This window comes from Aotus nancymaae, unplaced genomic scaffold (genome assembly GCF_030222135.1).
Source record: "Aotus nancymaae isolate 86718 unplaced genomic scaffold, 86718_ANA_hifiasm-v0.15.2.pri h1tg000028l, whole genome shotgun sequence".
Lineage (NCBI taxonomy): Eukaryota > Metazoa > Chordata > Mammalia > Primates > Aotidae > Aotus > Aotus nancymaae.
Window position 1 is genome coordinate 40,100,053 of NW_026988441.1, and position 27,281 is coordinate 40,127,333.

General features: G+C 56.7%; 1 protein-coding gene across 1 annotated transcript in view; it reads left to right on the top strand.

Moving 5' to 3' along the window:
* MAP2K2 (mitogen-activated protein kinase kinase 2) overlaps positions 1-17,905 on the top strand; it is a 32,871-nt gene extending 14,966 nt beyond the window's left edge. Inside the window, exons 4-11 of the mRNA XM_012436301.3 lie at positions 5,792-5,869; positions 7,004-7,055; positions 7,140-7,264; positions 8,661-8,874; positions 11,077-11,141; positions 13,880-13,941; positions 14,834-14,879; positions 17,506-17,905. Coding sequence (XP_012291724.1) covers positions 5,792-5,869; positions 7,004-7,055; positions 7,140-7,264; positions 8,661-8,874; positions 11,077-11,141; positions 13,880-13,941; positions 14,834-14,879; positions 17,506-17,616 — 753 coding nt within the window. The 3' untranslated portion in view covers positions 17,617-17,905. The remainder of the gene's footprint in view (positions 1-5,791; positions 5,870-7,003; positions 7,056-7,139; positions 7,265-8,660; positions 8,875-11,076; positions 11,142-13,879; positions 13,942-14,833; positions 14,880-17,505) is intronic.
* The last annotated feature ends 9,376 nt before the right edge of the window (positions 17,906-27,281 follow it).

A 27,281-nucleotide genomic window follows, 5' to 3' on the forward strand; every position in this document is an offset into this window, starting at 1 on the left:
CATGCAGAAAAGGGAGAGCGTCACAACCCAGCCCCACCTTCTGTTCTTGGTGAATTTAGAGTGGGGGTTCCCAAGCCAGGCGCGGTAGCTCACGGCCATAATCCCAGCACTTTTGGAGGCCAAGGCGGGCAATTCACAAGGTCCAGAGATTGAGACCATCCTGGCCAACATGGAGAAACCCCGTCTCTACTAAAAATACAAAAAAAAAATTTGCAGGGCGTGGTGGCACACACCTGTAATCCCAGCTACTTGGGAGGCTGAGGCCGGCGAATCGCTTAAACCTGGGAGACGGAGGTTGCAGTGAGCTGAGATTATGCCATTGCACTCCAGCCTGAGCAACAGAGCGAGAACCCATCTCAAAAAAAAAAAAAAAAACGTGGCTCACACCTATAACCCCAGCACTTTGGAAGTCCCAGGTGGGTGGATCACTTAACTCAGGAGTCCATGACCAGCCTGGGCAACATAGTGAAGCCCGTCTCTACAGAAGTCCAAAAATTAGCTGGGCGTGGCGGCATGTGCCTGTCATCAGCTACTTGGGACAAGAGTCGCTTGAACGCTGGAGGCGGAGGTTGCAGTAAGCTGATTGCGCCACTGCACTCCAGCCTGGGTGACAGGGCGAGAAAAAAAACATGGAGCACGTTGATTTGAAAGCATCAGGTGAGCCCTGACAGAGCAGCATCCTAGGTATTAAAAAGCTCAAAGGGGGATGTCCCGACATCCTCGCCGGTCCTGTGACTCCTCTTCCTGCTGAACGATGGCCTCAGAATTCACCCGAGTGAATTCCATGGCGGGGCCTCCTCAACACCTGTGTCATTCCCGCCCAGGCCTCCCCAGTGAGCCAAGGCGGGCAGCTTGGCGCCGGGGCTGAGGATAGGCGCCCAGGTCGGGCCTCGGTCCCACTGCTCACTCGCACCGCAGGACCCGGGACAGGACTCTTGCCGCTTCTGCTGTGAAGTCGAGGGAGGTGGTAGTCCCTGCCGGGGTGAGGACCATGTGAGCTCCTCCCGGGACGGCACCCAGCACACGCGGGGTGTTTCATCCGTGTCCTGGCTGCTGTGGCCATTTCCCTGTGTTTCTGCATTATTTCCCCATATTTCTATGCCATCTTTATTTTGCATTTCTTTCTTTCTTTTTCTGGAGGGTGGGGGGTACAAGGTCACTCTCTGTCACCCAGGCTGGAGTGCAGTGGCATGATCCAAGCTCACTGAAGCCTCGACTTCTTGGGCTCAAATGATACTCCTGCCTCAGCCTCCCGTAGCTGGGACTACAGGTGCGCCAGCACACCCGAGTAGTTTTTAAGTTTTTTTGTGCATATGGGATCTCACTTGATTGCTCAGGCTGATCTTGAACTCCTGGGCTCAAACGATTCTCTTGCCTCAGCCTCCCAAAGTGCTGAGATTACAGGCGTGAGCCACTGTGCCCAGCCCTGAATTTATCACTTGTTGGTGACTGAAGCTTAGGAACAGCGGAGCTGGCTGCTTCCCTGGGGCCTGAATCTATTACTAGATAACTCGGAGCAGGAACCCAGAGGACAGCGGGGCATCATGGGACAGGAGCAGATAGCCAGTGGCTTATGGACCTCGTAGAGGTGTCCTTGGCCTTCCTAGGGGTCTAGTCAAATCCGAAGAATACCTGTCCTTGTTCTGTGGTAATGGAAAGGAGACGTGTCCATCAGTAAGGGAGTGATTAAAGAATGATATCTGGCTGCTTTGCAGTGGTAAAGTGAAATCCACAAGGGCATACTGAATGGGAACATCCCCCAAGTCCACTGTTAGTGTGGCGGAGGGGTGGATGCAGAAAACGACACAGTGTGAGCCTGTTCATTGATTTATTGTATTTCCAAGTCAGGATCTTGCTGCGTTGCCCAGGCTGGAGTGCACTGGGGCTATCCTCTCACCTCAGCCTCCTGAGTAGCTGCGACTACAGGCATGAGCCACCACACACAGCTAATTTATTTGCTTATTTTTGTAGAGATAGGGTCTCTCCATGTTGCCCAGGCTGGTCTTGAACTCCTGGCCACAAGTGACCCTCCTGCTTTGGCCTCCCAAAATGCTGGGATTATAGGTGTGAGCCCACTTTGATGTTATTTTAAACTCTGGCTGGGCAAACAAGCCTTTATTTTTTCTGACATGGAGTCTTGCTCTCTTGCCCAGGCTGGAGTGCAATGGTGCAATCTCGGCTCACTGCGACCTCCGCCTCCCGGGTTCAAGCGCTTCTCCTGCCTCAGCCTCTCATGTAGCTGCAATTACACGTGCGCGTCACCACACCCTACTCATTTTTATATTTTTAGTAGAGTCAGAATTTCACCATGTTGGCCAGGCTGGTTTTGAACTCCTGACCTCAGGTAATCTGCTCGGCCTTCCAAAGTGCTGGGATTACAGGTGTGAGCCACCACGCCCGGCCTGCAAGCACGCCTCTAATCCCAGTGCTTTGGGAGGATCTCATGAGCCCAGTAGGTCGAGGCTGCAGTGAGCGATGACTGAGCCACTTGCTCTACAGCCTGGGCAACAGAGTGAGCCCCGGGTCTCAAAAACGAAATAAAGTCTGTATTTCCAAATGCACAGTTAGATCTTCGGGCCAGGTAGAATGGCTCACTCCTGTGTAATCCCAGCACTTCGGGAGGCCGAAGCAGGAGGACCTCTTGAACCCAGAAGTTTGAGAGCAGCCTGGGCAATGTGAAGAACCCCTATCTCTATAAAGAGTCAGCGGGACATGGTGGTCCGCCTGTGGTCCCAGCTACTTGGGAGGCTGAGGTGGGAGGATCACCTGAACCCAGGAGGTCGAGATTGCAGTGAGCCAAGATCACACCACTATGCTGCAGTCTGGGCAGCCCCTGTCAAAGAGAGAGAGAGAAAAGGAAAGGAAGGAAGGAAAAGAAGAGAGAGCGAGATGATCTGAACATTGTAAATCACACTTCCGGGGAGAATAGTGGAAGTGATGATGAGGGATCCAGGTTATTCATCAACATTTGAGTTGTTTTTTTTTTTTTTTTTTGAGATGGAGTCTCGCTCTGTCACCCAGGCTGGAGTGCAGTGGCGCAATCTCGGCTCACTGCGACCTCCGCCTCCCGGGTTCAAGCGATTCTCCTGCCTCAGCCTCCCGAGTAGCTGGGACTACAGGCGCCCGTCACCACACAGGCTAGTTTTTTGTATTTTTTAGTAGTAACGGGGTTTCACCATGCTGGTCTCGAACTCCTGACCTCAGATGATCTGCCTGCTTCAGCCTCCCTGAGTGCTGGGATTACAGGCATCAGCCACCGTACCCGGCCTACATTTGAATTTTTTATAAGACAAATGTGTTCATATACTACCTGCATAACAAAATTACAAGAACATTTTCAACATTGCACACACACACACACACGCACGCACGATAAAAGTGTGTGGTCATGCACAGAGTGAGATCTGGGGTCAGCAGCGCGCAGTTGCAATATTCCCCGCACCACATCCTGTCTCTGTGACTCAGACAAATTGCTTACCCTGCCAGACTTGGGTCTTTAGAGCTGGAGACCTACCCTTCGCAACCCAGGGCAGTTCTACCTCCCAGGAGACACCTGGGACTGTCTGGGGACATTTGCGGTTGTCACGACGAGGGGGGTGTGCTCCTGGCGTGAGGTGGGTGGAGGCCAGGGATACTGTTCGGCACCTGGCAGTGCCCGGGGCGGCCCCACCCCAGAGGGCGATTTGGCCCCGATGTCACCGTGGAGAGAGACGGCCGCAGAGAGAGCCAGGCTCCTGTGAGGCGTCTTCCACCAGCTCCTGAGGTTTGCAGAGGTGCACTCAACCCGCCCTAATCTCCTGGGAAAGATACTTTGAAATTCCTCCCTCAACAAACATTGATTGCAACCCTGTGGAAAGCGAAGACTGAAAGGAGCCATCTGGGGGTCGGGCTTACAGGATTTCGTTGCTTGCGATGGTCTGTTTTTCACACCCTGCCACTTTGAAGTTGTTGGTTTCTTTCTGGCTTTTGTTTTTTTTTTTTGAGACGGGTCTCGCTCTGTCACCCAGGCTGGAGAGCAGTGGTTCGATCTCGGCTCACTGCAACCTTGACCTCCTGGACTCAAGGGATCATCCCACCTCAGCCTCCCGAGTAGCTGGGACTGCAAGTGTGCACCACCACACCTGGCTAACTTTTGTATTTTTTGCAGACGTGGGGTTTCACCATGTTGGCCAGGCTGGTCTCGAACTCCTGACCTCAAGTGATCCGCCTGCTTCAGCCTCCCAAAGTGCTGTCATTACAGGTGTGAGCCACCGTGCCCAGGCCACATCCAGTGACTTTTTAAAATAATTCTTTTAAGGTAGATTGATAAAAACCAAGAATAGAAGCAGCTTCCCCCTGGCCCTGGCTCACCGGAGCTCCTGTCCTGGCAGCTCCTCCTAGGCTGGCTGAGACCCCGCCACACCTGCCCCTCAGCCTCTGTGTCTGTGTCTTCAGCCTGGAGCTGGTGGATGGAGTCACGTGTGTGCTCGAGAGGCCTCAAAGCATGTTGGGTTTTCCAGAACTTCCCTTAGCCTTTCTCTCTGAGCCCAGCTGGGCAGAAGTGGCCAGAGAGCAGCGACCCAGGCGTCCCTGAGTCCGGGATTTCTCCCCTGCCTCCTCCCTGCCACGTGAACTAAAGCCATCCCTGGGAAGGCTGGGTGTTGTGGGAGTCCTGGAGCAGCGTGGGGGGGAAATCCTGGCACCCCCTGCCCACCTCTAGGCTCCCCCCGCCCGCCTCTAGGCTCCCCCCACCCACCTCTCCAGCCCTAGTTCCCCTTTCCTCTCTGCTCAGTGCAGAAGAGACACACGCCAGGCATGTGGCAGTGGAAACTCAGCCTGTCCCCCGCTTCTGTCGTGGGGGTGGCCTGGCAGGTGTGTACGGAGCCTCTACCTCTGAGGAGGCACCTCGGGTGGCCCCAGGGCCTGGGGTTTTGGCGTTCAGGGGCTTCGGTCCCCAGGTTTGTTGCCGGGCAGCCTTGGGCAAGACAGGGAATTTCTGTTTCCTTGTTTGTGACTTGGATATGGGGCCACACCCAGGGACCAGCCTACCCGGGATGACTTGTTTCCAGGCCCTCCGCAGGATGCCCGGCACAGGCTGTGGGAGGGGCCGAGGTTACCGCCACCTGGGCTGGCCTCACTGGGGTCCCTCCTGCAGTCCACGCACCCCACCAGCACCCGGTCCCACTTGGCCTGGCCTTTCCACCCTAGACGGCACGGACAGAGCAGGTGCCCAGAAGTGGAGCCGCAGGGCTCAGCTAGGGAGCCCTGTGGGGATCTGGACAAGCACACGCTAATCTGCCGCCTCCTCCTACGTGGGGCAGCACCCGAGTCTCCTCCACGCCCTCATGTTCCCCTTCCCTTCACATGCTGGGAAGAGGACCCAGACCCCAGAAGCTGGTTTCCAGCCCGGCTGCCTCCCATCCCGCTCACACAAGCCCAGTGTACAGGCTGCAGGGAGTGAGGGCCCCACAGCTGGCTGAGCACCCGGCCAGGACTCGGGCTGGACCCGGAGCAGAGCCTCTGCCCCGGCGACCTCAGGAGGGCAGAGTTACGCAACTGACTCCGGGATGGGACGGGAGGCGGGGGCACCCTGGGCCCTGTTCCTTCCCCACCTTTGGGGGTGGGTGTGCCTACTGAAGGCAGAACTGTCGAAAGCCCCCTGGCCTTTGGCCAGTGGGTGGAGTTGGGCTCTGGCCTCTGCTTCCGGTCAGGAGGCAGACCACCCCCTCGCCCAGAGTTGGGGATGCGTCCGTGGCTTCCCAGCCACCTGTGCAGAGCCTGCACTCACACTCACTGCTTGTGTGCCCTCTAGGATGGCGGCTCCCTGGACCAGGTGCTGAAAGAGGCCAAGAGGATTCCTGAGGAGATCCTGGGGAAAGTCAGCATTGCGGTCAGTCCCGGGGCAGACCCACCTCGCGCTGCCTCGCGACCCCACCCACACTCTGCGCAGACCTCTTCCACACGGCCAGCCTTCCAGGACCCACTCACCGTGTGGTGGGGGTTAGGGTGGCCCCTTCGGAAAGACAGTGGCCAAGGCTGCAGCCACCCCCTGTGGAGCTTGAACAAGTGACATCCCTTTTGGGGCCTGAGGTCGCCATCTGCCAAATGGAGATGTGAGGTCTCTCCTCTCTCAGTATTCTGTTTGCCGTGCTGGTCCCTTCTTGCCCTTGTGGCAGGGGGATGCTGGCAGCTGGCACATTGCAGGGGATGGGAACTTGTTGAAGGGGAAACCCTGGGGTGGGAGGAGGGACACCAGGACCTCCAGACACACTCCCCACTTGCTGTTAGAACTGCCACCGGACTAAGCCACAGGGTGGGGCGGGGGGGCTTCTCTGCTGCTGGATCTCCAGCGCAGCCACTCTGCAGAGCCTTGAGGTCTCAGAAGACTGCTCGTGTTTCTTCTAGGAGCTTACGCCTTGCCCGTTGTAGGGGAGTCCGGCCTGACCTTAGCAGTGTTGGGAGGGAGTGAGCCGCAGGCCGCCTGCTGCCAGATGCGGCGTTTCACAGTTGAAAGCTGCCGTCAGCACCGCCCCTGTTGGTGTTTCACTTCTCGGGATATTCCTTCCAGGGTGGGCCTGGGGAAAACGGTGCCCTTCCCAGGCACCCTTACCCTGTCCCATCTGGGGGCCCTTAGCACAGTCCCTGGGACCCCAGATGCGTGACAGATGCGGCCCTTCTGCCTGGTGTGGGCGAACTCGGCAGCCCGTCTACTCCCAGGCCGTGGGCCACTGCCTCAGCTTCTGTGGGGCTCAGCCGCGTGGTCTGATTCGGAGGCAGTAATGGCATACCACCCTGCAGCCAGGTGGGAACCGGGGTTCACTTGCACACACCGGCACGGGCCCGCTGAGTCGTCTTGTCTCTGCCCTCGCTGGCTCCACCCCAGCAAGCTCAGCACAGCCTGAAGTAGGGTTCCCGCCTCAGGTCCCTCGCTCTGGCTCTGGCTGCTCAGGTCCGACCCCTGGGCCCAGTCAGGAGTTAGGCCCCGGTGGCCTTGTCCCGTGACCCCCTCGGCACTCCCCTGCAGGTCCTCCGGGGCTTGGCGTACCTCCGAGAGAAGCACCAGATCATGCACCGAGGTAAGACCCAGCCCGCCTGCCCCAGAGCCCCGCGGGCCTGCGGGCAGCTGTCAGGCGCCTCTCACCCGCAGCCTGCCCCCCCAGATGTGAAGCCTTCCAACATCCTGGTGAACTCCAGAGGGGAGATCAAGCTGTGCGACTTCGGGGTGAGCGGGCAGCTCATCGACTCCATGGCCAACTCCTTCGTGGGCACGCGTTCCTACATGGCTGTGAGTCCCCCAGCTCTCCTGCCTCCCACAGGCTTTCCCAGCTCCTTGGCGGGCAAGCACTCCTATGTGGCTGTTAGCGCCCTGGGATGTTCCCGCCCCAGCCACACCCACCCTCCCGTCAGCTCTCCCCACTTGTCACAAGGCTTCCCTAAAGCCGGTGCCTTCTGTATACAACCTGCTTTTCGGATCCCCCTCGCTCTTTATGTTTTATTTGTATTGCCGAGGCTGCTCGTGAACTCCTGGGCTTAAGTGACCCCCTAGCCTCAGCCTGCCAAAGTGCTGGGATTCCACCAGCACTGAGCCCCCGCGTGCGGCCAGATTTCCCCTTCCCGTTGGAATTCTCGAGTAGCTTCTTGTTTCTAGCAGTGCCTACCAGGTTTCTTTCTTTCTTTTTTTTTTTTGAGACAGTCTTGCTCTGTTGCCCAGTGTAGTGTCGCTGGAGTGCAGTGGTGCGATCTTGGCTCATTGCAACCTCTGCCTCTCGGGTTTAAGCAATTCTCCTGCCTTGGCCTCCCAAGCAGCTGGGACTACAGACACACGCCACCACACGCCACCACACCTGGCTAATGTTTATATTTTTAGTAGAGACAGGAGTTCACCATTTGGCGAGGCTGGTCTCAAACTCCTGACCTCAGATGATCCACCCACCTCAGCCTCCTAAAGTGCTGGGATTACAAGCATGAGCCACCTCACCCAGCCTCTCTTTTTTTTTTTTTTTAATTTGTTTTTGTTTTTTTGAAACAGAGTCTTACTCTGTTGCCCAGGCTGCCATGGTGTAATCTTGACTCACTGCAACCTCTATCTCCTGGGTTCAAGCGATTCTCCTGCCTCAGCCTCCCGAGTAGCTGGGACTACAGGCACGCAAGCCCAGCTAATTTTTTGTATTTTTAGCAGAAACAGGGTTTCACCATGTTGGCCAGGATGGTCTTGATCTCCTGACCTCGTGATCCTCCTGCCTCGGCCTCTCAAAGTGCTGGGATTAAAGGCGTGAGGCACCGCGCCCAGCCTGGACTCTCGGGTCTTTGAGGAAATGACTAGGGATTCCGCAGTCTGCCCAACTGAGCCTCAGAGCAGGTCTGAGACGTTAGCGTGGAGAAGGAGCCCTGCTTCCTGGGCCCGTTGTCCATTTCTGAAAGCGCAGAGCATGGTGGGATCTTCAGGAGCTGCGGCCAGCACCCGCTCCAGGCCTGAGGCTGGAGACTTTTCAGCTGCCGGGGGCCCCGGCTGGGTGAGCTGGGAGGTGGAATCGCTAAGGCTCTCTCCATCGCTGCGGTTGTTAGCCATGGACAGGGTGACTGGGGCTGGAACGGGGCAAGCCTGCCCTGCCACTCAGCCCTCTCCGGTTCCAGCTGCCATCCCGCCCCTCTGGTTGTCTTTCTTCCCACCTCTGCTGCAGCCGGAGCGGTTGCAGGGCACGCACTACTCCGTGCAGTCGGACATCTGGAGCATGGGCCTGTCCCTGGTGGAGCTGGCCATCGGAAGGTACCCCATCCCCCCGCCTGACTCCAAGGAGCTGGAGGCCATCTTTGGTCGGCCCGTGGTTGACGGGGTAGAAGGAGAGCCTCACAGCATCTCGCCTCGGCCGAGACCCCCCGGGCGCCCCATCAGCGGTACGGCCTGACTCTGCCACTTCCGGTCTGGACGGGCAGTACCTGGCGTGGGGCCTGCTGTGCCGGGACAAGCAGCTGCTTCCCCTCTGGCCCCTGTCGCACCACCTGTCCCCCTGGACGATGCCGACTGCGGTCAGCAGTCCTCACATGGTCCTGGGGTTTCCGGGGACAGAGCTGGAAGTGGCGAGCACCCCAGACCTGTTCTGCCCGGGGCAGCTGCACCTGTCATTGCCAGCTGGAGGGATCTGGGCACATGGCTCTGCTGCCAGGGGCCTGGGCCCTTGCATTTTCCAACATTTTCTCCTGAAAGCACTCAAACAGACAAAGGTGGAAGGCATTGGCCACCACAGAGCCCAGACCCTGCAGGTGACACACTGCCATGTGCGGCCCAAGCCTTCCAGGGAGCCCTGAAGTGGACAGCTGACTTGGCATGTCCCTCGGTGGCCTGCTGCCTCCAGCCCCAACACACACAGGAGGGAATGCAGCCTGGGAGGGGGTGGGAGGGCACAGACCCCGGGGACAGCTGGGCTTGCAGCGGACAGTCGGTGCTTAGGGCAGACACCTCGGAGCGGGACCTTCCTGTCCCCAGCCAGAGATGTCCGAGTGGACACTTCCACCACCTGAGGGGGAGCCGGGGACTGGACCCGTCTCCAGCACAGAATCAAGGGAGAGTCCTGTGGTTTTTGTTTTTTTAAGTCAGATATTAGGGAGAGTTGGTGAGTTAGACCCCAGAGGACCCCGTAGCGGACTGCAGTTGGTTTTAAAACCTTGTTTCTGAACTAGAAAGCTCACACCCCACAACTCACTCATTTCAGGTGAGCAGTTCAGCAGTTTCCATTCACACGGTGCTGTACCCCATCACCTCTAATTCCAGAACCTTCTTAGCGCCCCGTCCCCATCCGCCGTCACTCTCCATCCCCTTCCTGCCTCTGTGGACTGGCCTGTCCTGGGCATTGCACAGAAATGGGGTCACACACTGTGTGGCCTTCTGGGTTTTATGTGTGGCTTCTGTCCCTGAGCGCAGTGTCCTCAAGGCTCATCCACGCCGTGGTGGGTGTCACAGCCTGGCTCCTTTTGAGAGGCTGCGACACGGATGGGCCACGTTTTGTGGTCCATCCACCCTGGACGGACACTGGGGCTGTGAGAAGGCGATTTTCACAGCACTGGCAAACCCACTTCTTCCCCTGCAGCCAGACTGCTGTGAAGTCTTGATCTCATCCCAGGGATACTCCCCGAGTGCTAGTCCTCAGGCCTGGCCCTGGCCCCTCCCAGCCCCAACTCCCAGGTGGTATACGGGCCCCTTCCACGCCTGCCAGCCCCACCCCCAGCCCATGGCCCCAGCCCGCCTGCCCATTTCGCGACAGGAGCAGAAGGCGAAAGTCCAGCAGCCAAACCTGGGCCTGGCCAGCTGGTTCTCGGACAGGGGTCAGCCACCCCCAGCCGGTCTCCTGTTCTGAGTGGCATTCGGGGCCTGCAGCCATCACCACCGGCAGCTCCGTGCAAGGTCACGCTGCTGTCCTTGCCTGCGGTCAGCGCCGTCCCTCCCCCTGCCCGCCAGAGAGCAGGGGTGATGACTTTGGCACTGCTGGCAAACCTCACCGAGCCAAATGTGTGACTTCTCAAAAAACGTTCGTGTTCCTTTTGGCTTTTTTTTTTTTTTTTTTTTTTTTTTTTTTTGAGACGGAGTTTCGCTCTTGTTACCCAGACTGGAGTGCAATGGCGCGATCTCGGCTCACCGCAACCTCCGCCTCCTGGGTTCAGGCAATTCTCCTGCCTCAGCCTCCTGAGTAGCTGGGATTACAGGCACGCGCCACTGTGCCCAGCTAATTTTTTGTATTTTTAGTAGAGACGGGGTTTCACCATGTTGACCAGGATGGTCTCGATCTCTTGACCTCGTGATCCACCCGCCTCGGCCTCCCAAAGTGCTGGGATTACAGGCTTGAGCCACCGCGCCCGGCCCTCCTTTTGGCTTTTTTTTTTAAATTCACTAGAGGCTCAGGTGAGACGTAGCTGTCCCAGGGAATGGAGGCCGGAGGTAGTCAGGCCAGGGAGCTTCGTCTCCGGCCTCTGCACACCGGCCTCCGATTTCACCTGGCATGGGGAGGGGGGTGCTTGGCGGTGATCAGCCCCCTTGGAGCCCAACCCCCAGCAGACACAAGGTGGCCACCAGCCCATCTCACTTCCATCTCTGTCCACATGCAGGTCACGGGATGGACAGCCGACCCGCCATGGCCATCTTTGAACTGCTGGACTATATTGTGAATGAGGTTTGTGCACCACGCCCTTTGGCTTTTCTTTCTTTTTTTTTCTTTTGTTTGTTTTTTAAGGCAGAGTGTTGCTCTGACTGGAGCAAGAGTTGCTCAGGCTGGAGTGTAGTGGTGCAATCTCCGCTCACTGAAACCTCCACTTTGCAGGCTCATGTGAGCCTCCTGCCTCAGCCTCCTGAGCAGCTGGGATTACAGGTGCACACCACCACACCCAGCTAATTTTTTTTTTTTTTTTGAGACGGAGTCTCGCTCTGTTGCCCAGGCTGAAGGGCAGTGGTTTGATCTTGGCTCACTGGAACCTTCACCTCCCAGTTCAAGTGATTCTCCTGCATCAGCCTCCCAAGTAACTGGGATTACAGGCAGGTGCCACCACACCCACTAATTTTTTGTTTTTTTTGAGACAGAGTTCACTCTTGTTGCCCAGGCTGGAGTGCAATGGCACGATCTCGGCTCACTGCAACGTCCGCCTCCCAGCTTCAAGCAATTCTCCTGCCTTAGCCTCCCCAGTAGCTGGGATCACAGGCATGTGCCACCATGCCTGGCTAATTTTGTATTTTTAGTAGAGACAGGGTTTCTCCATGTTTATCAGGCTGGTCTCAAACTCCCGACCTCAGGTGATCTGCCCACCTCAGCCTTCCAAAGTGCTGGGATTACAGGCATGAGCCACTGCACCTGGCCTAATTTTTGTATTTTTAGGAGAGACAGGGTTTTACCATGTTAGTCAGGTAGGTCTCAAACTCCTGACCTCAGGTGATCCACCCGCCTCACCCTCCTGAAGTGCTGGGATTAAGTCATGAGCTACTGCACCTAGCCTTTTCTTTTCTGTTTTTTTATTTTAAAGATGAGGGGTCTGGGTACGTTGGCCAGGCTGGTCCTGAACTCTTGGCCTCAAGCAGTGCTCCCACCTCAGCCTCCCAAAGTGCTGGGATGACAGGTGTGAGCCACCACACCCAGCTGCTTCTTTTCTTAAGAGATTATCTCACTCTGTTGCCCAGGCTGGAGTAGAGTGGTATAATCAGCTCGCTGCAGCCTCCACCTACCAGGATCAAGTGATCCTTGCTTCTCAGCCTCCCAAGTAGCTGGGACCCACAGGCACAAGCCACCATGCCTGGGTAATTTTTTAATTTTTTTGTAGAGATGGGGTCTTGCTGTGTTGCCCAGGCAACAGGTTTGGTCTCGAACTCCTAGACTCAAGCAATCCTCTGACTTGCCTCAGCCTCCCAAGAGGGTTCGGATGGCAGGTGTGAGCCACTGTGCCTGGCTGGTATTTCTTTTTATGAGTAAAGTTAATTATTCCTGCTAGAATCCGGTACTAAAAAACAGAAACAGCGAACTTGACTGGGTTTTGCTGGGGAGGGTGGGTGGATGGAGCTAGTCCCACGTGCACCACGCCTCCTGCCTTCCCCGTGTGGCACAAGCCAGCTCCTCCTCCCCAAGCACTGCTTTTTATAAGACGAACCCAGAATTCCCAACGCAACCTCTCACCCTGAGTCCAGAGGGAGGCACATGCCAGCAGCCCTGGGCTCAGGCCGAGGAGCCAGGCTGCCCCTTGAGCAGTGGCCCAGTGTCTGCATCAGAGCGTCCTGGAGCCTGTAGGCATGGATTGTAAATCACCCAGCTTCCACAGAGAAAGGTATAGGCATGGCCCTTGCCTCTTAGAAGGAGGACCTATAGGTCCCCAAAACCACCGGTGAGCGGCAATCAGTCCCCATAAGCACCCCACGAGCAGCAGTACCAGCGTTTCTACTACCCGGATGAGTAAACCAAGGTACAAGGAGGGGCGTGGTCTCCTCCCAGGCCTGCAGCTGTCAGGGAGGCACGGGACCGGACCCCAAAGCCCTGTTGACCATATGACCAGGGTGGGCCACCCCCCGGACCTTCCGTGGGCTTCTGTGTGGCCCTTTGGAGCTGGGGCAGACAAACGGGCATCTAAGCTGCCTGCAGCCTGGGCTAGGCCTGGGGTTGGGTGGCAAGATAATGACAGAGCCAGGCGGGGTGGCCCTGGTGACCCAGCTCTCCCTGCACCTGGTAGCCACGCCCAGGCCCAGTGTGCACATCCCCCCACACTGCCTCTTCCCACCCCTGCACAGGAGGGGCCTGAGCCTGCACTGCTGGCACCACTTCCACCGCCATGCCCGTTCCAGGGACGTGTGTTCCGGGCCAGGCTCCCCAGTGCTTGGCCTCAAAACTCTGGACCCAGTTTGGCTGGGTTCTGTGGCTCAAGTGTGTAATCCCAACACTTTGGGAGGCCAAGGTGGGCAGATCACCTGAGGTCAGGAGTTCGAGACCAGCCTGGCCAACATGGTGAAACCCCATCTCTACTAAAAATACAAAAATTAGCCAGGTGTGGTAGCATGTGCCTGTAATCCCGGCTACTTGGGAGGCCAAGGCTGGAGAATCACTTGAACCCAGGAGGCGGAGGCTGCAGTGAGCAGAGATCACACCACTGCACTCCAGCCTGGGCGACTAAGCAAGGCTCTGTCTCAAAACAGAGTAACTTTGGACCCAGCCATCCCCCTGTGGGGCCCAGTCCCAGAGCTCATCCTTGAGCCAGCATCACTCTGGAGAAGGAATTAAGTGTCAGGACTCGAGGGGTTTGGGTTTTCAGGAGGCCAGCTCGGTGCAGCACGGTGTGGTGTGTGGTGTCGGCCAGGCCTGCAGGGCGGGGGGCCAGGAGGGGTCCAGCCAAGGGTCCCAAGGACGCCCAGGGCTGACCCACCCTCTGTTCTCCTCCGCAGCCGCCTCCCAAGCTGCCCAACGGTGTGTTCACCCCGGACTTCCAGGAGTTTGTCAATAGATGGTAGGTGGAGCCAGGCCACCCACACCCCTGGCTGGGACCCAGATGTGCCACTCCCAGGTCCTGGGTGAGGCCCATGGCCCAGCCTGCCCATCCAGAATCCCGGCACAGGGTTGGGCAGAACCCTAAGCCCACCAGGAAGCCAGAATTCCTTCCCCAGGGCTGCCATGCCAGCCTGCCCCCGAGCCCGAGAGTGAAGCAGGATCGCAGGCTCTGTGGACATGATGCTGTCCCCTCCTTTCCGTCTGTGGAAGGAGGAGAAGCCTCTGCCTGGTCCCCTGACCCCTGGCGTGCTGACCGTGGGCTCCCCGGGGTCCGTCCTTAGGTTCTAGGAGGGTCGCCAACCCCTCTATTCTGCCCGTGAGCACCCAGCAGCGCCTGGTGTGAGCCTCAGAGGCGCGTGGCGCAGACCCTGGTGGAGGAGATGGGACCACCCCACCTGCCCATAGGCCGGTCTGTGTGTCCGAGCTGGGGACGCCTTGGAACTGCACCGCCCTCCTGGTGCTGACGGTGCCCCAGGCCTGTGGCGCGCCCTCCGGGAGGCCGTGAACAGCATCCGAGGCCTGCTGCTCTGTGCCTGAAGAGCCCTCAGCCTCAGCTGCTTCCGGCACCTGCCTCAGCCAGTTCTGTTTAAAAGGACAAAGTTCCATGTTGACGTTCGGGCTCCTGGGCTCGGGGTTCTGATTAGAAAGTTAGGTGGGGTTACTTTCAGGCTTCTGACTGATCAGGCAGGGTTTCCCGTCCTCTGCCAGGCAGCAGAGCAGAGCAGGCGGGTCCATGCCGCAGACCCAGGTCTCCCTGGCCACAGCCCAAAACGCAGGTGACCCGGAGCCTCCAACTAACTGGCCTGTCTTGTCTCCCCCGCCGCTTCCCGTCCTGCCTCTCGGAACACCAGCCTCATCAAGAACCCAGCGGAGCGGGCAGACCTGAAGATGCTCACGGTGAGTGGTGCCTACGGGCTCTGGGGCCGCAAAGGTGCAGGCTGCCACCCGGGCCCAGGAAACAAGGCTGCTGGACCTGGCCCTGCCCCGGGAACCGGCACCTGTGGCCAGGATGTGGGCAGGCCAGGCAGCCGGGCCACTCTGAGGACCCTCGTCCATGAGAGAAGCCATCCTGGGCTGGCGGGATGAGCAGAGGTTGTGTACGTGGGAACAGCTGTGGGCTCTGAGCTCGGCCGCTCCTGCCTGGGGCTGGTCTCACACACAGGATGCGACCCCGGGCTCATTTGCCCTCATGAGCAGCTGGAGGCAGCTCTCAGCCCCCCGAACTCCTTTCCCTGCAAACTAGAGGGTGACTGTCCCTGTTCTGCGCACTGTGGCAGGCAGGTCCCCCGAGGCCATGGATGCTCCGGCTTCTCATTAAACCCCCATCCTCTGATATCCTCAGAAGCCCAGCTGTTCACCAAAACTCATCTCCCCAGTGGGGACTGCACCCTCAGGGGTCCCTGGGCATCATTCTGCTGGCCCTCAGCCCACTCTGTACCACCCTGGGTGCTCTCCCACACCATGGCCACCATCAGTGACCTTTGAACCCCTCCACAGCCCATTGGCGGACTGGGGACACTACCCTCCTAGGCAGCCTGCTACTTCCTTTGCCTCTAAGAAAGAAGAGATGCCAGCTCGAGGCACCAAGCCCAGAGAAACCAGCACCTTATGAATGATGGAATGTGGCTTTCAGTTTTGGGTTTTTTTTTGGCAGGGGGACGGAGTCTTGCTCTGTCGACCAGACTGGAGTGCAGTGGCACAATCTCTGCTCACTGCAGCCTCCACCTCCTGGGATCAAGCAATTCTCCTGCCTCAGCCTCCTGAGTAGCTGGGATTACAGGCACCTGCCACCATGCCCGGCTAATTTTTGTATTTTTAGTACAGACGGGGTTTCACCATGTTGTCCAGGCTGGTCTCGAACTCCCGACCTCAGGTGATGCACCCACATTGGCCTCCCAAAGTGCTAAGATTACAAATGTGAGCCAGCACACCTGGTCAAAAAAAATTTTTTTTTTTTAGATACAGCCTGGCTGTGTCACCCAGGCTGGAATGCAGTTGTGTGATCATAGCTTACTGCAGCCCCCCACTGCCATGCTCCAGAGATCCTCCTGCCTCAGCCTCCTGAGTAGCTGGGGCTACTGGTACATGCTACCAAGCCCAGCTAGTTTTTTATAGAGATGGGGTCTTGCGCCAGGCACGGTGGCTCACGCCTGTAATCCCAGCACTTTGGGAGGCTGAGCCAGGTGGATCACCTGAGGTCAGGAGTTCAAGACCAGCCTGACCAATATGGTGAAACCCGTCTTTAAAAAAAAAAAAGAGACTGGGCATGGTGGCTCACGCCTGTAATCCAAGCACTTTGGAGGCCAAGGCGGGCAGATCACCTGAGGTTGGGAGTTCAAGATCAGTCTGACCAACATGGTGAAACCCTGTCTTTATTTAAAAAAATAATAAATAAATAAATAAATAAGAGATTGGGTCTTACTATTTGCCCAGGCTGGTCTTGAACTCCTGGGGTCAAATGGTTCTCCCACTTCAGCCTCCCAAACGGCTGGAATTACAGATGTGAGCCACCGGACCTGGCATATGTGACTTTTTTTTTTTTTTTTAATGAGGCAGGCTGAGCACAGTGGTGGGCGCTTGAAATCCCAGCACTGTGGAAATTCTGAGGCCATGAGTTCAAGGCCAGCCTGGGCAACATGGTGAGATTGTGCCTCTCCTAAATAAATAAATAAAGAGGGGTACTAATGTTAAAATTTTCTTTCTTTTTTCTCCTGAGATGGAGTCTTGCTCTGTTGCCCAGGCTGGAGTGCAATGGTGTAATCTCGGCTCATTGCAACTTCCACCTCCTAGTTCAAGTGATTCTCCTGCCTCAGCCTCCCAAGTGGCTAGGACTACAGGCACGCACTACCACGCCTGGCTAATTTTTGTAGTTTTAGTAGAGACGGGGTTTCACCACGTTACCCAGGCTGGTCTCGAACTCCTGACCTCGTGATCCACCCGCCTTGGCCTCCCCAACCTGGGAGGTGGAGGTTGCAGTGAGTTGAGATAGCGTCACTGCACTCCAGCCTCGGCGACAGAGAAAGATTGTTTCAAAAAATAAAAATTAAGGCCAGGCGTGGTGGCTCACGCCTGTAATGCCAGCACTTTGGAAGGCTGAGGCAGGTGGATCATTTGAGGTCAGGAGTTCGAGACCAGCCTGACCAACATGGTGAAACCCCATCTCTACTAAAAATACAAAAATTAGCCAGGCATGGTGGCGCATGCCGTAATCCCAGCTACTCGGGAGGCTGATGCAGGAGAATCGCTTGAACCTGGGAGGCAGAGGTTGTGGTAAGGTGAGATCACGCCACCACAGTCCAGCCTGGGCGACAAGAGTGAAATTTTGTCTCAAAAAAAAAAAAAAGAAAGAAAGAAAGAAAAATGAATGAATGGCTGAGTTAAACTGACATGAAATTGGGAGGGGGGGGCTCCTCTGTCTTTCGCTTTCTGTCCTGCACCGTGTGCCAGGGCTACGCAGACGCTGCCCTCCCCGACCTGCTGTAACTCCAGGGCCCCGGGACTCACCGCACCTGTTGCCTTGCAGAACCACGCCTTCATCAAGCGGTCCGAGGTGGAAGAAGTGGATTTTGCCGGCTGGTTGTGTAAAACCCTGCGGCTGAACCAGCCCAGCACACCCACGCGCACCGCCGTGTGACCATGGCCGGGCTCCCGCGTCCCGCTGGTGACCTGCCCACCGTTCCTGTCCACGCCCCGCCCTTCCAGCTGAGGACAGGCTGGCGCCTCCACCCACCCTCCTGCCTCACCCCTGCGGCGAGCACCGTGGCGGGGCAACTGCGCAAGCGGGAACGGGGTCTCCTGTCCTGCCCGTCCCGCCCGGGGTGGCTCCGGCTCCGGGGACGGGCGACGCTGCTGTGTGTGGTCTCAGAGCCTGCTTCCTTAGGTTAAAAAAACAAAACAAAACAGGGAGAGAAAACGCAAACCGCCATCATGCTGCTTTCTTCCGTCCGGCTTGGGGCGCTGGGCTGTGGAGAGGGCGCCCCTGAGCTGACCGGACCCGCATCGCCGGGCGCCAAGGCAGGAGGGCGCAGGGCGGCCTTAGGGAGAGCCGGCCGCTCCCACTGGGTCAAGGGATGAAGACCTGCAGTGAGCCCCCAGGCGACGGCGGCTTTCACCAAAAGGAAGGAGAGGAGGCCGGTGTGGGGGTGGTGGGTCTGTGGCTCGTGCCTGTCATTCCAGCGCTTTGAGAGGCTGAGGTGGGAGGATCCCTTGAACCCAGGGCGTTGAGGCTGCAGTGAGCCGTGATGGCGCCACTGCACTCCAGCCTGGGCGACAGAGCAAGGCTTTGACTCTGGAAAAAAGAGGGAGTGCCGCCTGGCTTCCCTCTGTCCTCCCGCCACCCACCGTCACTGCCCCTGTGGAAGGCAGAGTGTCAGCCTTCTGTGATGGAAGCCACTTCCTCCACGCTGCTCCGGTCTGTAGCCTCCTCCAAGGGAAGGCTACCCCTGCCTCTTCCCCAGGAGGGCACCATCCCCTCCCCATCCCAGTGCTTCAGGGAGCAGCGACTCCCAGGTCCCGGCAGCAGCAGCTGAGCTGAGACTCACCCCACAGAAAGGAAGCGCTGGCTTTCCGAGCTGTTGGTGCTGTTGGAAACCCCAGCAGGTCCAGTAGATTCACCCTCCAGTCCCCCGCCCCTGCAGCAGGCCCGAGGGCGGGTGGTTCTGTCACCTCTCCTCGCCTGACAAATCAGAAGTGACCACCAAGGCACGTCACTCTTCGGGCTTAGAACCATTCAGCTGCAGTGAGTTGCAGGTGAAACGGTGAGGGCTTGCCCTGGCATCTTTGGGGTTCCTGGCAGGCCGGTAGCCTGGTTCTCCCGTTGTCTGAGATCCAAAGCCCCAGACTTTCTGCCTTCAGGGCTGTGTCCTCGGGCAGAGGCGACTGCCTCCGGGCTGGATGTGGAGGGCAGCTGGGCCGTTCTAGGGTCTCTCTGAGCTCTCTGAAGTTCTTGAGGCTGCGAGCCTCCCCCTCCAGTACTTCCTGGAGACAACCAGCAAGCTGATACTAATCTGTGGGCGAATTGTAGGCGAAGGGTTGCTGGCACTGTACTTCGGGAGAAGACAGCAGAAGGTGGGGGCTTGTGGTTCTGTAGGAACTACTGGATCGTCCTTTTCTTCTTAGGGTGACCCTTCTAGTCTTGTGTGCGTGTGTGTTTTTTTTTTTTTCTGCACACATCAAAGAAGAGATGAGTTGATATCTCTTGCAAACAGCTCGCCAGGCTTCTGCCCCTTTTTTCCCCTAAAGTCTCACCTGACTTAAAAAAAAAAGGCCAGGCTTGGTGGCTCACGCCTGTAATACAAACACTTTGGGAGGCCGAGGCAGGAGGATTGCTTGAGCCCAGGAGTTCAAGACCAACCTGGGCAACGTAGTAAGACCCCATCTCTTTTTTTTTTTTTTTTTTCCCGAGACGGAGTTTCACTCTTGTTACCCAGGCTGGAGTGCAATGGCACGATCTCGGCTCACTGCAACCTCCACCTCCTGGGTTCAGGCAATTCTCCTGCCTCAGCCTCCTGAGTAGCTGGGATTACAGGCACGCGCCACCATGCCCAGCTAATTTTTTGTATTAGTAGAGACGGGGTTTCACCATGTTGACCAGGATGGTCTCGATCTCTTGACCTCGTGATCCACCCGCTTCGGCCTCCCAAAGTGCTGGGATTACAGGCTTGAGCCACCGCACCCGGCAAGACCCCATCTCTACAAAAAAAATAATAATAATAAGGAAAAAATTGCCGGGCGAGGTGGTGCACCCTGCAGTCCCAGCTACGCGGGAGGCTGAGGCACGAGAATCACCCGAGCCTGGGGAGGTGGAGGTTGCAGTGAGCTGAGATCGCACTACCACACTCCAGCCTGGGCGACAGAGTGTGGCCCCGTCTCCAAAAAATAAAAAATTTGGGGAAAAAAAGACGAAGTGTTGAAGTTGACGCCCTGTGGGGAGGGGGAGGGGGTGCCGAGGTGAACGATTTGGGTGCCTGTGCTCCAGGCAGGCAGGACCTCTGGGCAGGTCCTGGCAAACCCCTGCCACTGGCAAGGAGTGAAAGGACACAGGGTCCCAGGGGAGCAGGGGCAGTCTGGGCTGGGTGGGGACAGACTCGGCACCAGGGTCCCTGTGGTGTGCACGGCCGTCCTGCGGCTTCACTGGAACCCCACAGCACCCCAGAGGGAAGGACGGGAGAGGAGCTGTGGCCGTGACTCACATCAGAGCCCGGCTTCTAGAACTATTCTGTAGACGCGGCAATAGTGCAGCTGTCCGGTCCGTTTCTAGGTCTCTCAGCTCCTGCCCCTGCCAACACACTCCCAGACCCAGCCACCCCTCATCTGACACCCCCTTCACGCCCAACGCCCTTTACCTCCTGTTCTCCACTATGGAGGCCTGGGAGGGGATCTCAGGTGCTCCCAAAGGTGGCCACACACCTGGAGACGTCCTGTTTCACCCTGGCTAGGGACACACTGTAGTCTAGGGCTAGGATTCCCTGGCACGCCAGGGGCAGACCCTTTCCTGTAAAACACGCAGCATTTTAAAGTTTGCAGGGCACAGGCCCAGTGCAGTGGCTCATGCCTATAATCCCAGCACTTTGGGAGGCTGAGGTGGGTGGATCGATTGAGGTCAGAAGTTTAAGTCCAGCCTGACCAACTCCATCTCTACCAAAAAATACAAAACTTAGCTGGGCGTGGTGGCACACACCTATAATCCTAGCTACTCCAGAGGCTGAAGCAGGAGGATTGCTTGAACCCAGGAGGCGGAGGCTGCAGTGACCCAAGATCGAGCCACTGTACTCCAGCCTGGGCAGCAAAGTGAGACGCTGTCTCAAAAAATAAAGTTTTCAGGGCTTGGCTGGGCAAGGTGGCTGATGCTTATAATCCTAGCACTTTGGGAGGCTGAGGCGGGTGGATCACCTGAGGTCAGGAGTTTGAGACCAGGCTGGCCAACATGGTGAAACCCTCATCTCTACTAAAATACAAAAATTAGCTAGCCATGATGGTGGGCGCCTGTAATCCCAGCTACTCCAGAGGCTGAGGCAGGAGAATCGCTTGAACTCGGGAGGCAGAAGTTGCAGTGAGCCGAGATCACGCCACTGCACTCCAGCCTGGGCAAGAGAGCAAGACTCCATCTCCAAAAATAAATAACATCCAGGCTCGGTGCCTCATGCCTGTAATCCCAGCACTTTGGGAGGCTGAGGTGAGTGGATTGCTTCAGGCCAGGAGGAATTCGAGACCAGACTGACCAACGTGGTGAAACCCCATCTGCACCAAAAACACAAAAATTAGCTGGGCATGGTGGTGCACACCTGTAATCTGCTGTACTCAGGAGGCTGAGGCAGGAGAATCTCTTGAACCCGTGAGGCAGAGGTTGCAACGAGCCGAGACTGTGCCACTGCACTCCAGCCCGGGCGACAGAGTGAGACTGTCTCAACCAATCAATAACGTTTGCAGGGCTTTAGAACATTTTCTGTGGTTATTCTTAAAAACCTCCAGACAGGCTGGGTGCGGTGGCTCACACCTGTAATCCTAGCACTTTGGGAGGCTGAGGTGGGTGGATCACCTGAGGTCAGGAGTTCAAGACCAGCCTGGCCATCCTGGTGAAACCCCATCTTAAAAAAAAAAAATTATTAAAAAAAAAAAAAAAACCAGGCCGGGCGCAGTAGCTCACGCCTGTAATCCCAGCACTTTGGGAGGATGAGGCGGGTGGATCACGAGGTCAAGAGATCAAGACCATCCTGGTCAACATGGTGAAACCCCATCTCTACTAAAAATACAAAAAATTAGCTGGGCAATGGTGGCGCGTGCCTGTAATCCCAGCTACTCAGGAGGCTGAGGCAGGAGAATTGCCTAAACCCAGGAGGCGGAGGTTGCGGTGAGCCGAGATCGCGCCACTGCACTCCAGCCTGGGTAACAAGAGCGAAACTCCGTCTCAAAAAAAAAAAAAACCTCCAGACAACACGATGGCCCTGCCCCCCATCTATGTAGACTTGGGGCACACCACCTGTGACCCCAAGAAGACAGCCTACAGTGTTTTGTCGGCTACTTTTCCAGCTCGGCATTTTCCTCGTAATAAACAGCGCTTGACTAGGTCACGTATGCTGGCTTCTGCCCTCGGAGGGTGCGGGCAGCCCTGACTTCCCTCTTCCCGGCGCAATCTGCCCCCGGACATGCCAAAAAGTCACTGGCTCCACGCAAGCGCCCCAGGCTGTGTGCTGGGAGAATCTGCTGAAGTATTCGATTTATGAAGCTGGGGTCACAGACGACCGCTCGCTCGCTTCATGCTGTGGAATTCTCCCCCGATGGGACCAGCCCGGCCCTGGGACAGACACACACTTCCTTCTCCCTCTGCAACAACCGCTCTGGGGTGGGGCGAGTGGAAAGGTCATCAAATGAAATGAGGCCGCAGAAGCAGCCAGCTGCCCGGAGGGTGCGATTCCACGCGGATCCCCATGCCGGGTTGTCACCCTCCTGTGTCCTCATGGCTGCCACCCCTACTCAGTGTGCACATCGCACCCCAGACGAAATGTATGTTTCCTAGTTTCAGCAGAATTTCCCGGTTAAAACTTTTTTTTTTGAGATGGTGTTTTGCTCTGTTGCCCAGGCTGGAGTGCAGTGGCTCTGTCTCGGCTCACTGCAGCCTCTGCCTCCCAGGTTCCAGAGATTCTCCTGCCTCAGCCTCCTGAGTAGCTTGGATTACAGGCACATGCCACCACATCTGGCTAATTTTTGTATTTTCAGTAGAGACGGGGTTTTACCATGCTGTCCAGGCTGGTCTCGAACTCCTGACCTCAGGTGATCTGCCCACCTCAGCCTCCTGAAGTGCTGGGATTACAAATGTGAACCACCGCGCCCAGCCTAAAGCATTTTAAATAGAAAAGGCCAGATGTAGTGGCTCACACCTGTAATGCCAGCACTTTGAGAGGCCAAGGCGGGCAGATCACGACGTCAGGAGTTCAAGATCAGCCTGACCAACATGATGAAACCCCCGACTAAAAATATAAAAATTAGCTGGGTGTGGTGGCACACACCTGTAATCTCAGCTACTTGGGAGGCTAAGGCAGGAGAATCGCTTGAACCCGGGAGGCGGAGGTTGCAGAGAGCCGAGATGTCTCCACTGCACTCCAGCCTGGGTGACAAAGCAAGACTCCACCTCAAAATAAACAAACGAAAATTAGCTAGTGTGTTCCTTTAAACCCAGGAGGCAGAGGCTATAGTGGGCCAAGATCATACCACTGCACTCCAGCCTGGTGACAGAGGAAGACTCCGTCTCAAGATAGATAGATAAATAAATAAATAAACAAATAAATACTGGTCAGCCGAGGTGGCTCACCCCTGTAATCCCAGCGGCCAAGGTGGGCAGATCACCTGAGGCCAGAAGTTTGAGACCAGCCTGGCCAACATGGTGAAACCCTGTCTCTACGAAAATTACAAAAATTCGCTAGGCATGGTGGGGAGTGCCCATAATCTCAGCTACTCAGGAGGCTGAGGCAGGAGAATTGTTTGAACCTGGGAGGTGGAGGTTGCAGAGAGCCAAGATCAGGCCACTGCACTCAAGCCTGGGCGACAGAGGGAGATTCCATCTCAAATAAATAAATACAGAAATAGGAGACTCCACCTCAATAAATAAGCAAATAAATAAGTATATAAATAAAATAGAAAAAAGAACAGATGATTTGATAGTATATTTAACCCCACAGAGCCAAATATTACCATTTCACCTTGGAATCAACATGAAGAATTTAGGTTTCTTTTTGGGGAGATGCAAAGTCTTGAGAATCTTGTCTGCCGGGGATTGCCTGGCCAGCACAGGCCTAAGTCATTTCTGTCCCCTCCCAGACGGTCATTTAGTCCACTGGATCTCAGCAGGAACAATTCTGTCCCCCCACCCAGGAGAGGCTTGGAAACTCCCAGACACAGATTTCACCCAGCACCCTGCAGTGCCCAGGGCAGCCCCACCCCAGAGAACCATGCAGCCCCGATGTCCACAGTTCGGGGTGGAGGTAAGGGCTGTCAGGCCATCCTCCCTGGAGCCACGGGGGTTTCCTGTGTGTAGAGCCTGGAGGTGGGGCAGGCGGGGGACAGCTCCATCCGGGGTGGGGACACTGTGGGGCTGCACAGAAAGAACCTTCTAGAAGGTGGGCAGTCTGGGGCCACGTGGCCGGGGGTGGAGGTGTGTGGCCCGCAGGAAGCGTCAGGTCCCGTGGGGCCGGCGGGCGGAACTCAGCCTCCTGGGGGCCCTGGGCTCCAGGGCAGGTTAGGGAGAGTTCAGAGGAAGCTGTCACAGCATTTCCCAGAAAGCAGGGGTCTGAGGAGGAGTGGGAGGGAGGGAGGAAGGGGAAGGTGCCCAGCTCAAAGCGAAACCAGCAGCAGCCGGCCCAAGGCCCCACCCCTCCCTCCGCTCCAGTTCCTGGCCTCTGAGCTGACCAGGTGTGCAGGCCGGGGCCTCCAGGCCGCATCTGGAGCAACAGGCCAGGTGGGTTGAGGGCGGCGCAGGAGTTACCTGTTCCGCAGTCCCTGGCGGGCGGGCGGGCGGGCGAGGCTGGGCCCAGTGGCGACCTGGAGCTGGAGGCCCAGTCTCGGGTTTCTGCCGGGCTTCCCCTGGGGGAGAGAGAGAGGCCTGCAGAGAGCCCCCCGCCCCCCGCAGGGCAGCACAGGTGAGGACCCACCTCCAGCTGGGACTCCGCCACCAGCTCTCTCCCCGCCCACCAGTGACTAAACACCAGGGCCTCAGGACATCGGGGCCTCCTGTGTTGTTTAGGTTTTGTTTGAGGCAGGGTCTCACTCTGTCGCCCAGGCTGGAGTACAGTGGCGCCATCACAGCTCACTTCAGCCTCCGCTTCCAGGGTTCAAGTGATCCTCCTGCCTCAGCCTCCTGAGTAGAGTAACTGGGACTGCAGGCACCCACCACCATGTCCAGCTAATTTTTTTAAACTTTCTCATAGAGACGGGGTCTCACCACATTGCCCAGGCTGGCCTGGAACTCCTGGCCCCAAGCACTCATCCCCCTCCTAACATACAGGCATGACCCACTTTGGCCAGTCAGGGCCTGTTTGAACATTAGGTCTCAGAACAGACCTGACGATATTGCTGCTGGCCTTGGGCCTGTGATCTTGGGGAAGGTAGAATCCCCTCTGAGAGACTCAGTTCCCGCATATTCAAAGGAACTAATCATAACGCCTGTAATCCCAGCACTTTGTGAGGCCGAGGCGGGTGGATCACCTGAGGTCAGTCCCTGCAAGTCAGGTGACCTGCTCAGGGTGACTGGAACCTGCCCCCGGAAGATATGGACGATCCTGTGGTCCCGCCATCCTGCTCTCTCTCCTAACAGGAGTCTGCCTTCACAATCCACAAATATTTGGGGGTCTTGTACAGTGCCCTCTGGGATCCTGAAAGATAAGAGTTCAGGGCTGGGCACGGCGGCTCACTCCTGTAATCCCAGCATGAGAGGCTGAGGCAGGTGGATCACGAGGTCAAGAGTTCAAGACCAGCCTGGCCAACATGGTGAAACTCCCAGGCAATCACACCATTGCACTCCAGCCCGGGTGACAAAGCAAGACTCCCTCTCAATAAATAAATTAATGAAAATAAAAATAAGGCCGGGCAGGGTGGCTCACGCCTGTAATCCCAGCACTTTGGGAGGCCGCATCCGGCAGAGTACAAGGTCAAGAGATCGAGACCATCCTGGCCAACATGGTGAAACCCCGTCTCTACTAAAAATACAAAAATTAGCTGGGCGTGGTGGCACGTGTCTGTAGTCCCAGCTACTCGGGAGGCTGAGGCAGGAGAATCCCTTGAACCTGGGAGGTGGAGGTTGCAGTGAGCCAAGATCACACCATTGCACTCCAGTCCGGGTAACAGAGCAAGACTGAGTCTTAAGAAAAAAAACAAGTGCATTCAACCTTCCAGGTGCAAATCCTGGAATTATAGGCATGAGCCCTCAGCCCAGCCAAGTGACTATACTAAATACCACTAAGGCCTGTAATCCCAGCACTTTGGGAGGCTGAGGCGGGGAGAAAACCTGAGGTCAGGAGTTTGAGACCAGCCTAACCAACATGGCAAAACCATGTCTCTATTAAAAATATAAAATTAGCCGGGCATGGTGTCACATGCCTATAATCCCAACTATTCAGGAGGCTGACACAGGAGAATCGCTTGAACCCGGGAGGCAGAGGTTGCGGTGAGCCGAGATTGTGCCATTGCACTCCAGTCTGGACAACAAGAGTGAAACTCTGTCTCAAAAAAACAAACAAACAAAAAAGACACTGAGGCTGGGCGAGGTGGCTCACGCCTACAATCCTAGAATCCTAGCGCATATTGGGAGGCTGAACCTGGCAGGTTGCCTGAACTCAGGAGTTCAAGACCAGCCTGGGCAACATGGTGAAACCCCACCTCTAGTAAAACACAAAAGTTAGCCAGGCATGGTGGTGGGAGCCTGTAGTCCAAGTTACTGGGAAGACTGAGGCATGAGAATCAGTTGAACCTGGGAGGTGGAAGCTGCAGTGAGCTGAGATTGCACTGCCATCCTAAAAAGAAGAAGAAAAAAAACTCCACTGAACTGTATACTGTAAATGGGTGAATTGTGTGGTATGTGAATTATATCTCAATAAAGCTGTTGGCCGGGTGCAGTGGCTCACGCCTGTAATCCCAGCTATTCGGGAGGCTGAGGAAGAGAATTACTTGAACCCAAGAGGCAGAGGTTGCAGTGAGCCAAGATCGCGCCCTGCACTCCAGCCTGGGCGACAGAGCGAGACTCCTCCATCTCAATAAATACATACATAAATAAAACTGTTAAAAAATAAAATAAAAAACCTACCGCCCTCTCACATTTTGACACAGACTAACCGCCTATCTCTACTGAGATATGTTATTGATATTGACATGCAAATAGTCACTCCCCTATCCTGTCTGACCGGCATCAAGCACCTGCCTCACCTTGACTGGGCCCTGTGTGGGTGCTGGGGACAGGGAGGCCAGTGGGTCCCAGTCCCTGCTCTTGAGTGGGTGGCTCAAACCCCCAGGCCCCCCGCAAGCGGGAAGGACCTGAATGGGGTCCTTCCTGCTTGGTGGAGGTGGAGGTGGAGGTGGAGGTAGGGCAGGGAGGAGGCCATGCCCAGCTGCATTTCCAGCCTGGATCTGCTAGAGGACAGAGCTCCAGGCACCGCTGGGAGTTCCAGGGGACAGTGGCTCACGCCAGGCTCCGGACTCAGGCAGCCCGGAGCCTCCTTCCCCATGGTTTCTGGGCCAAGGGTCTCTCCCTGGCCAAAGGAGCCTCGGACATCCTGTTCTGCCTGGGGCTTTGCCCTGCCCCCTCCCATGGGGACA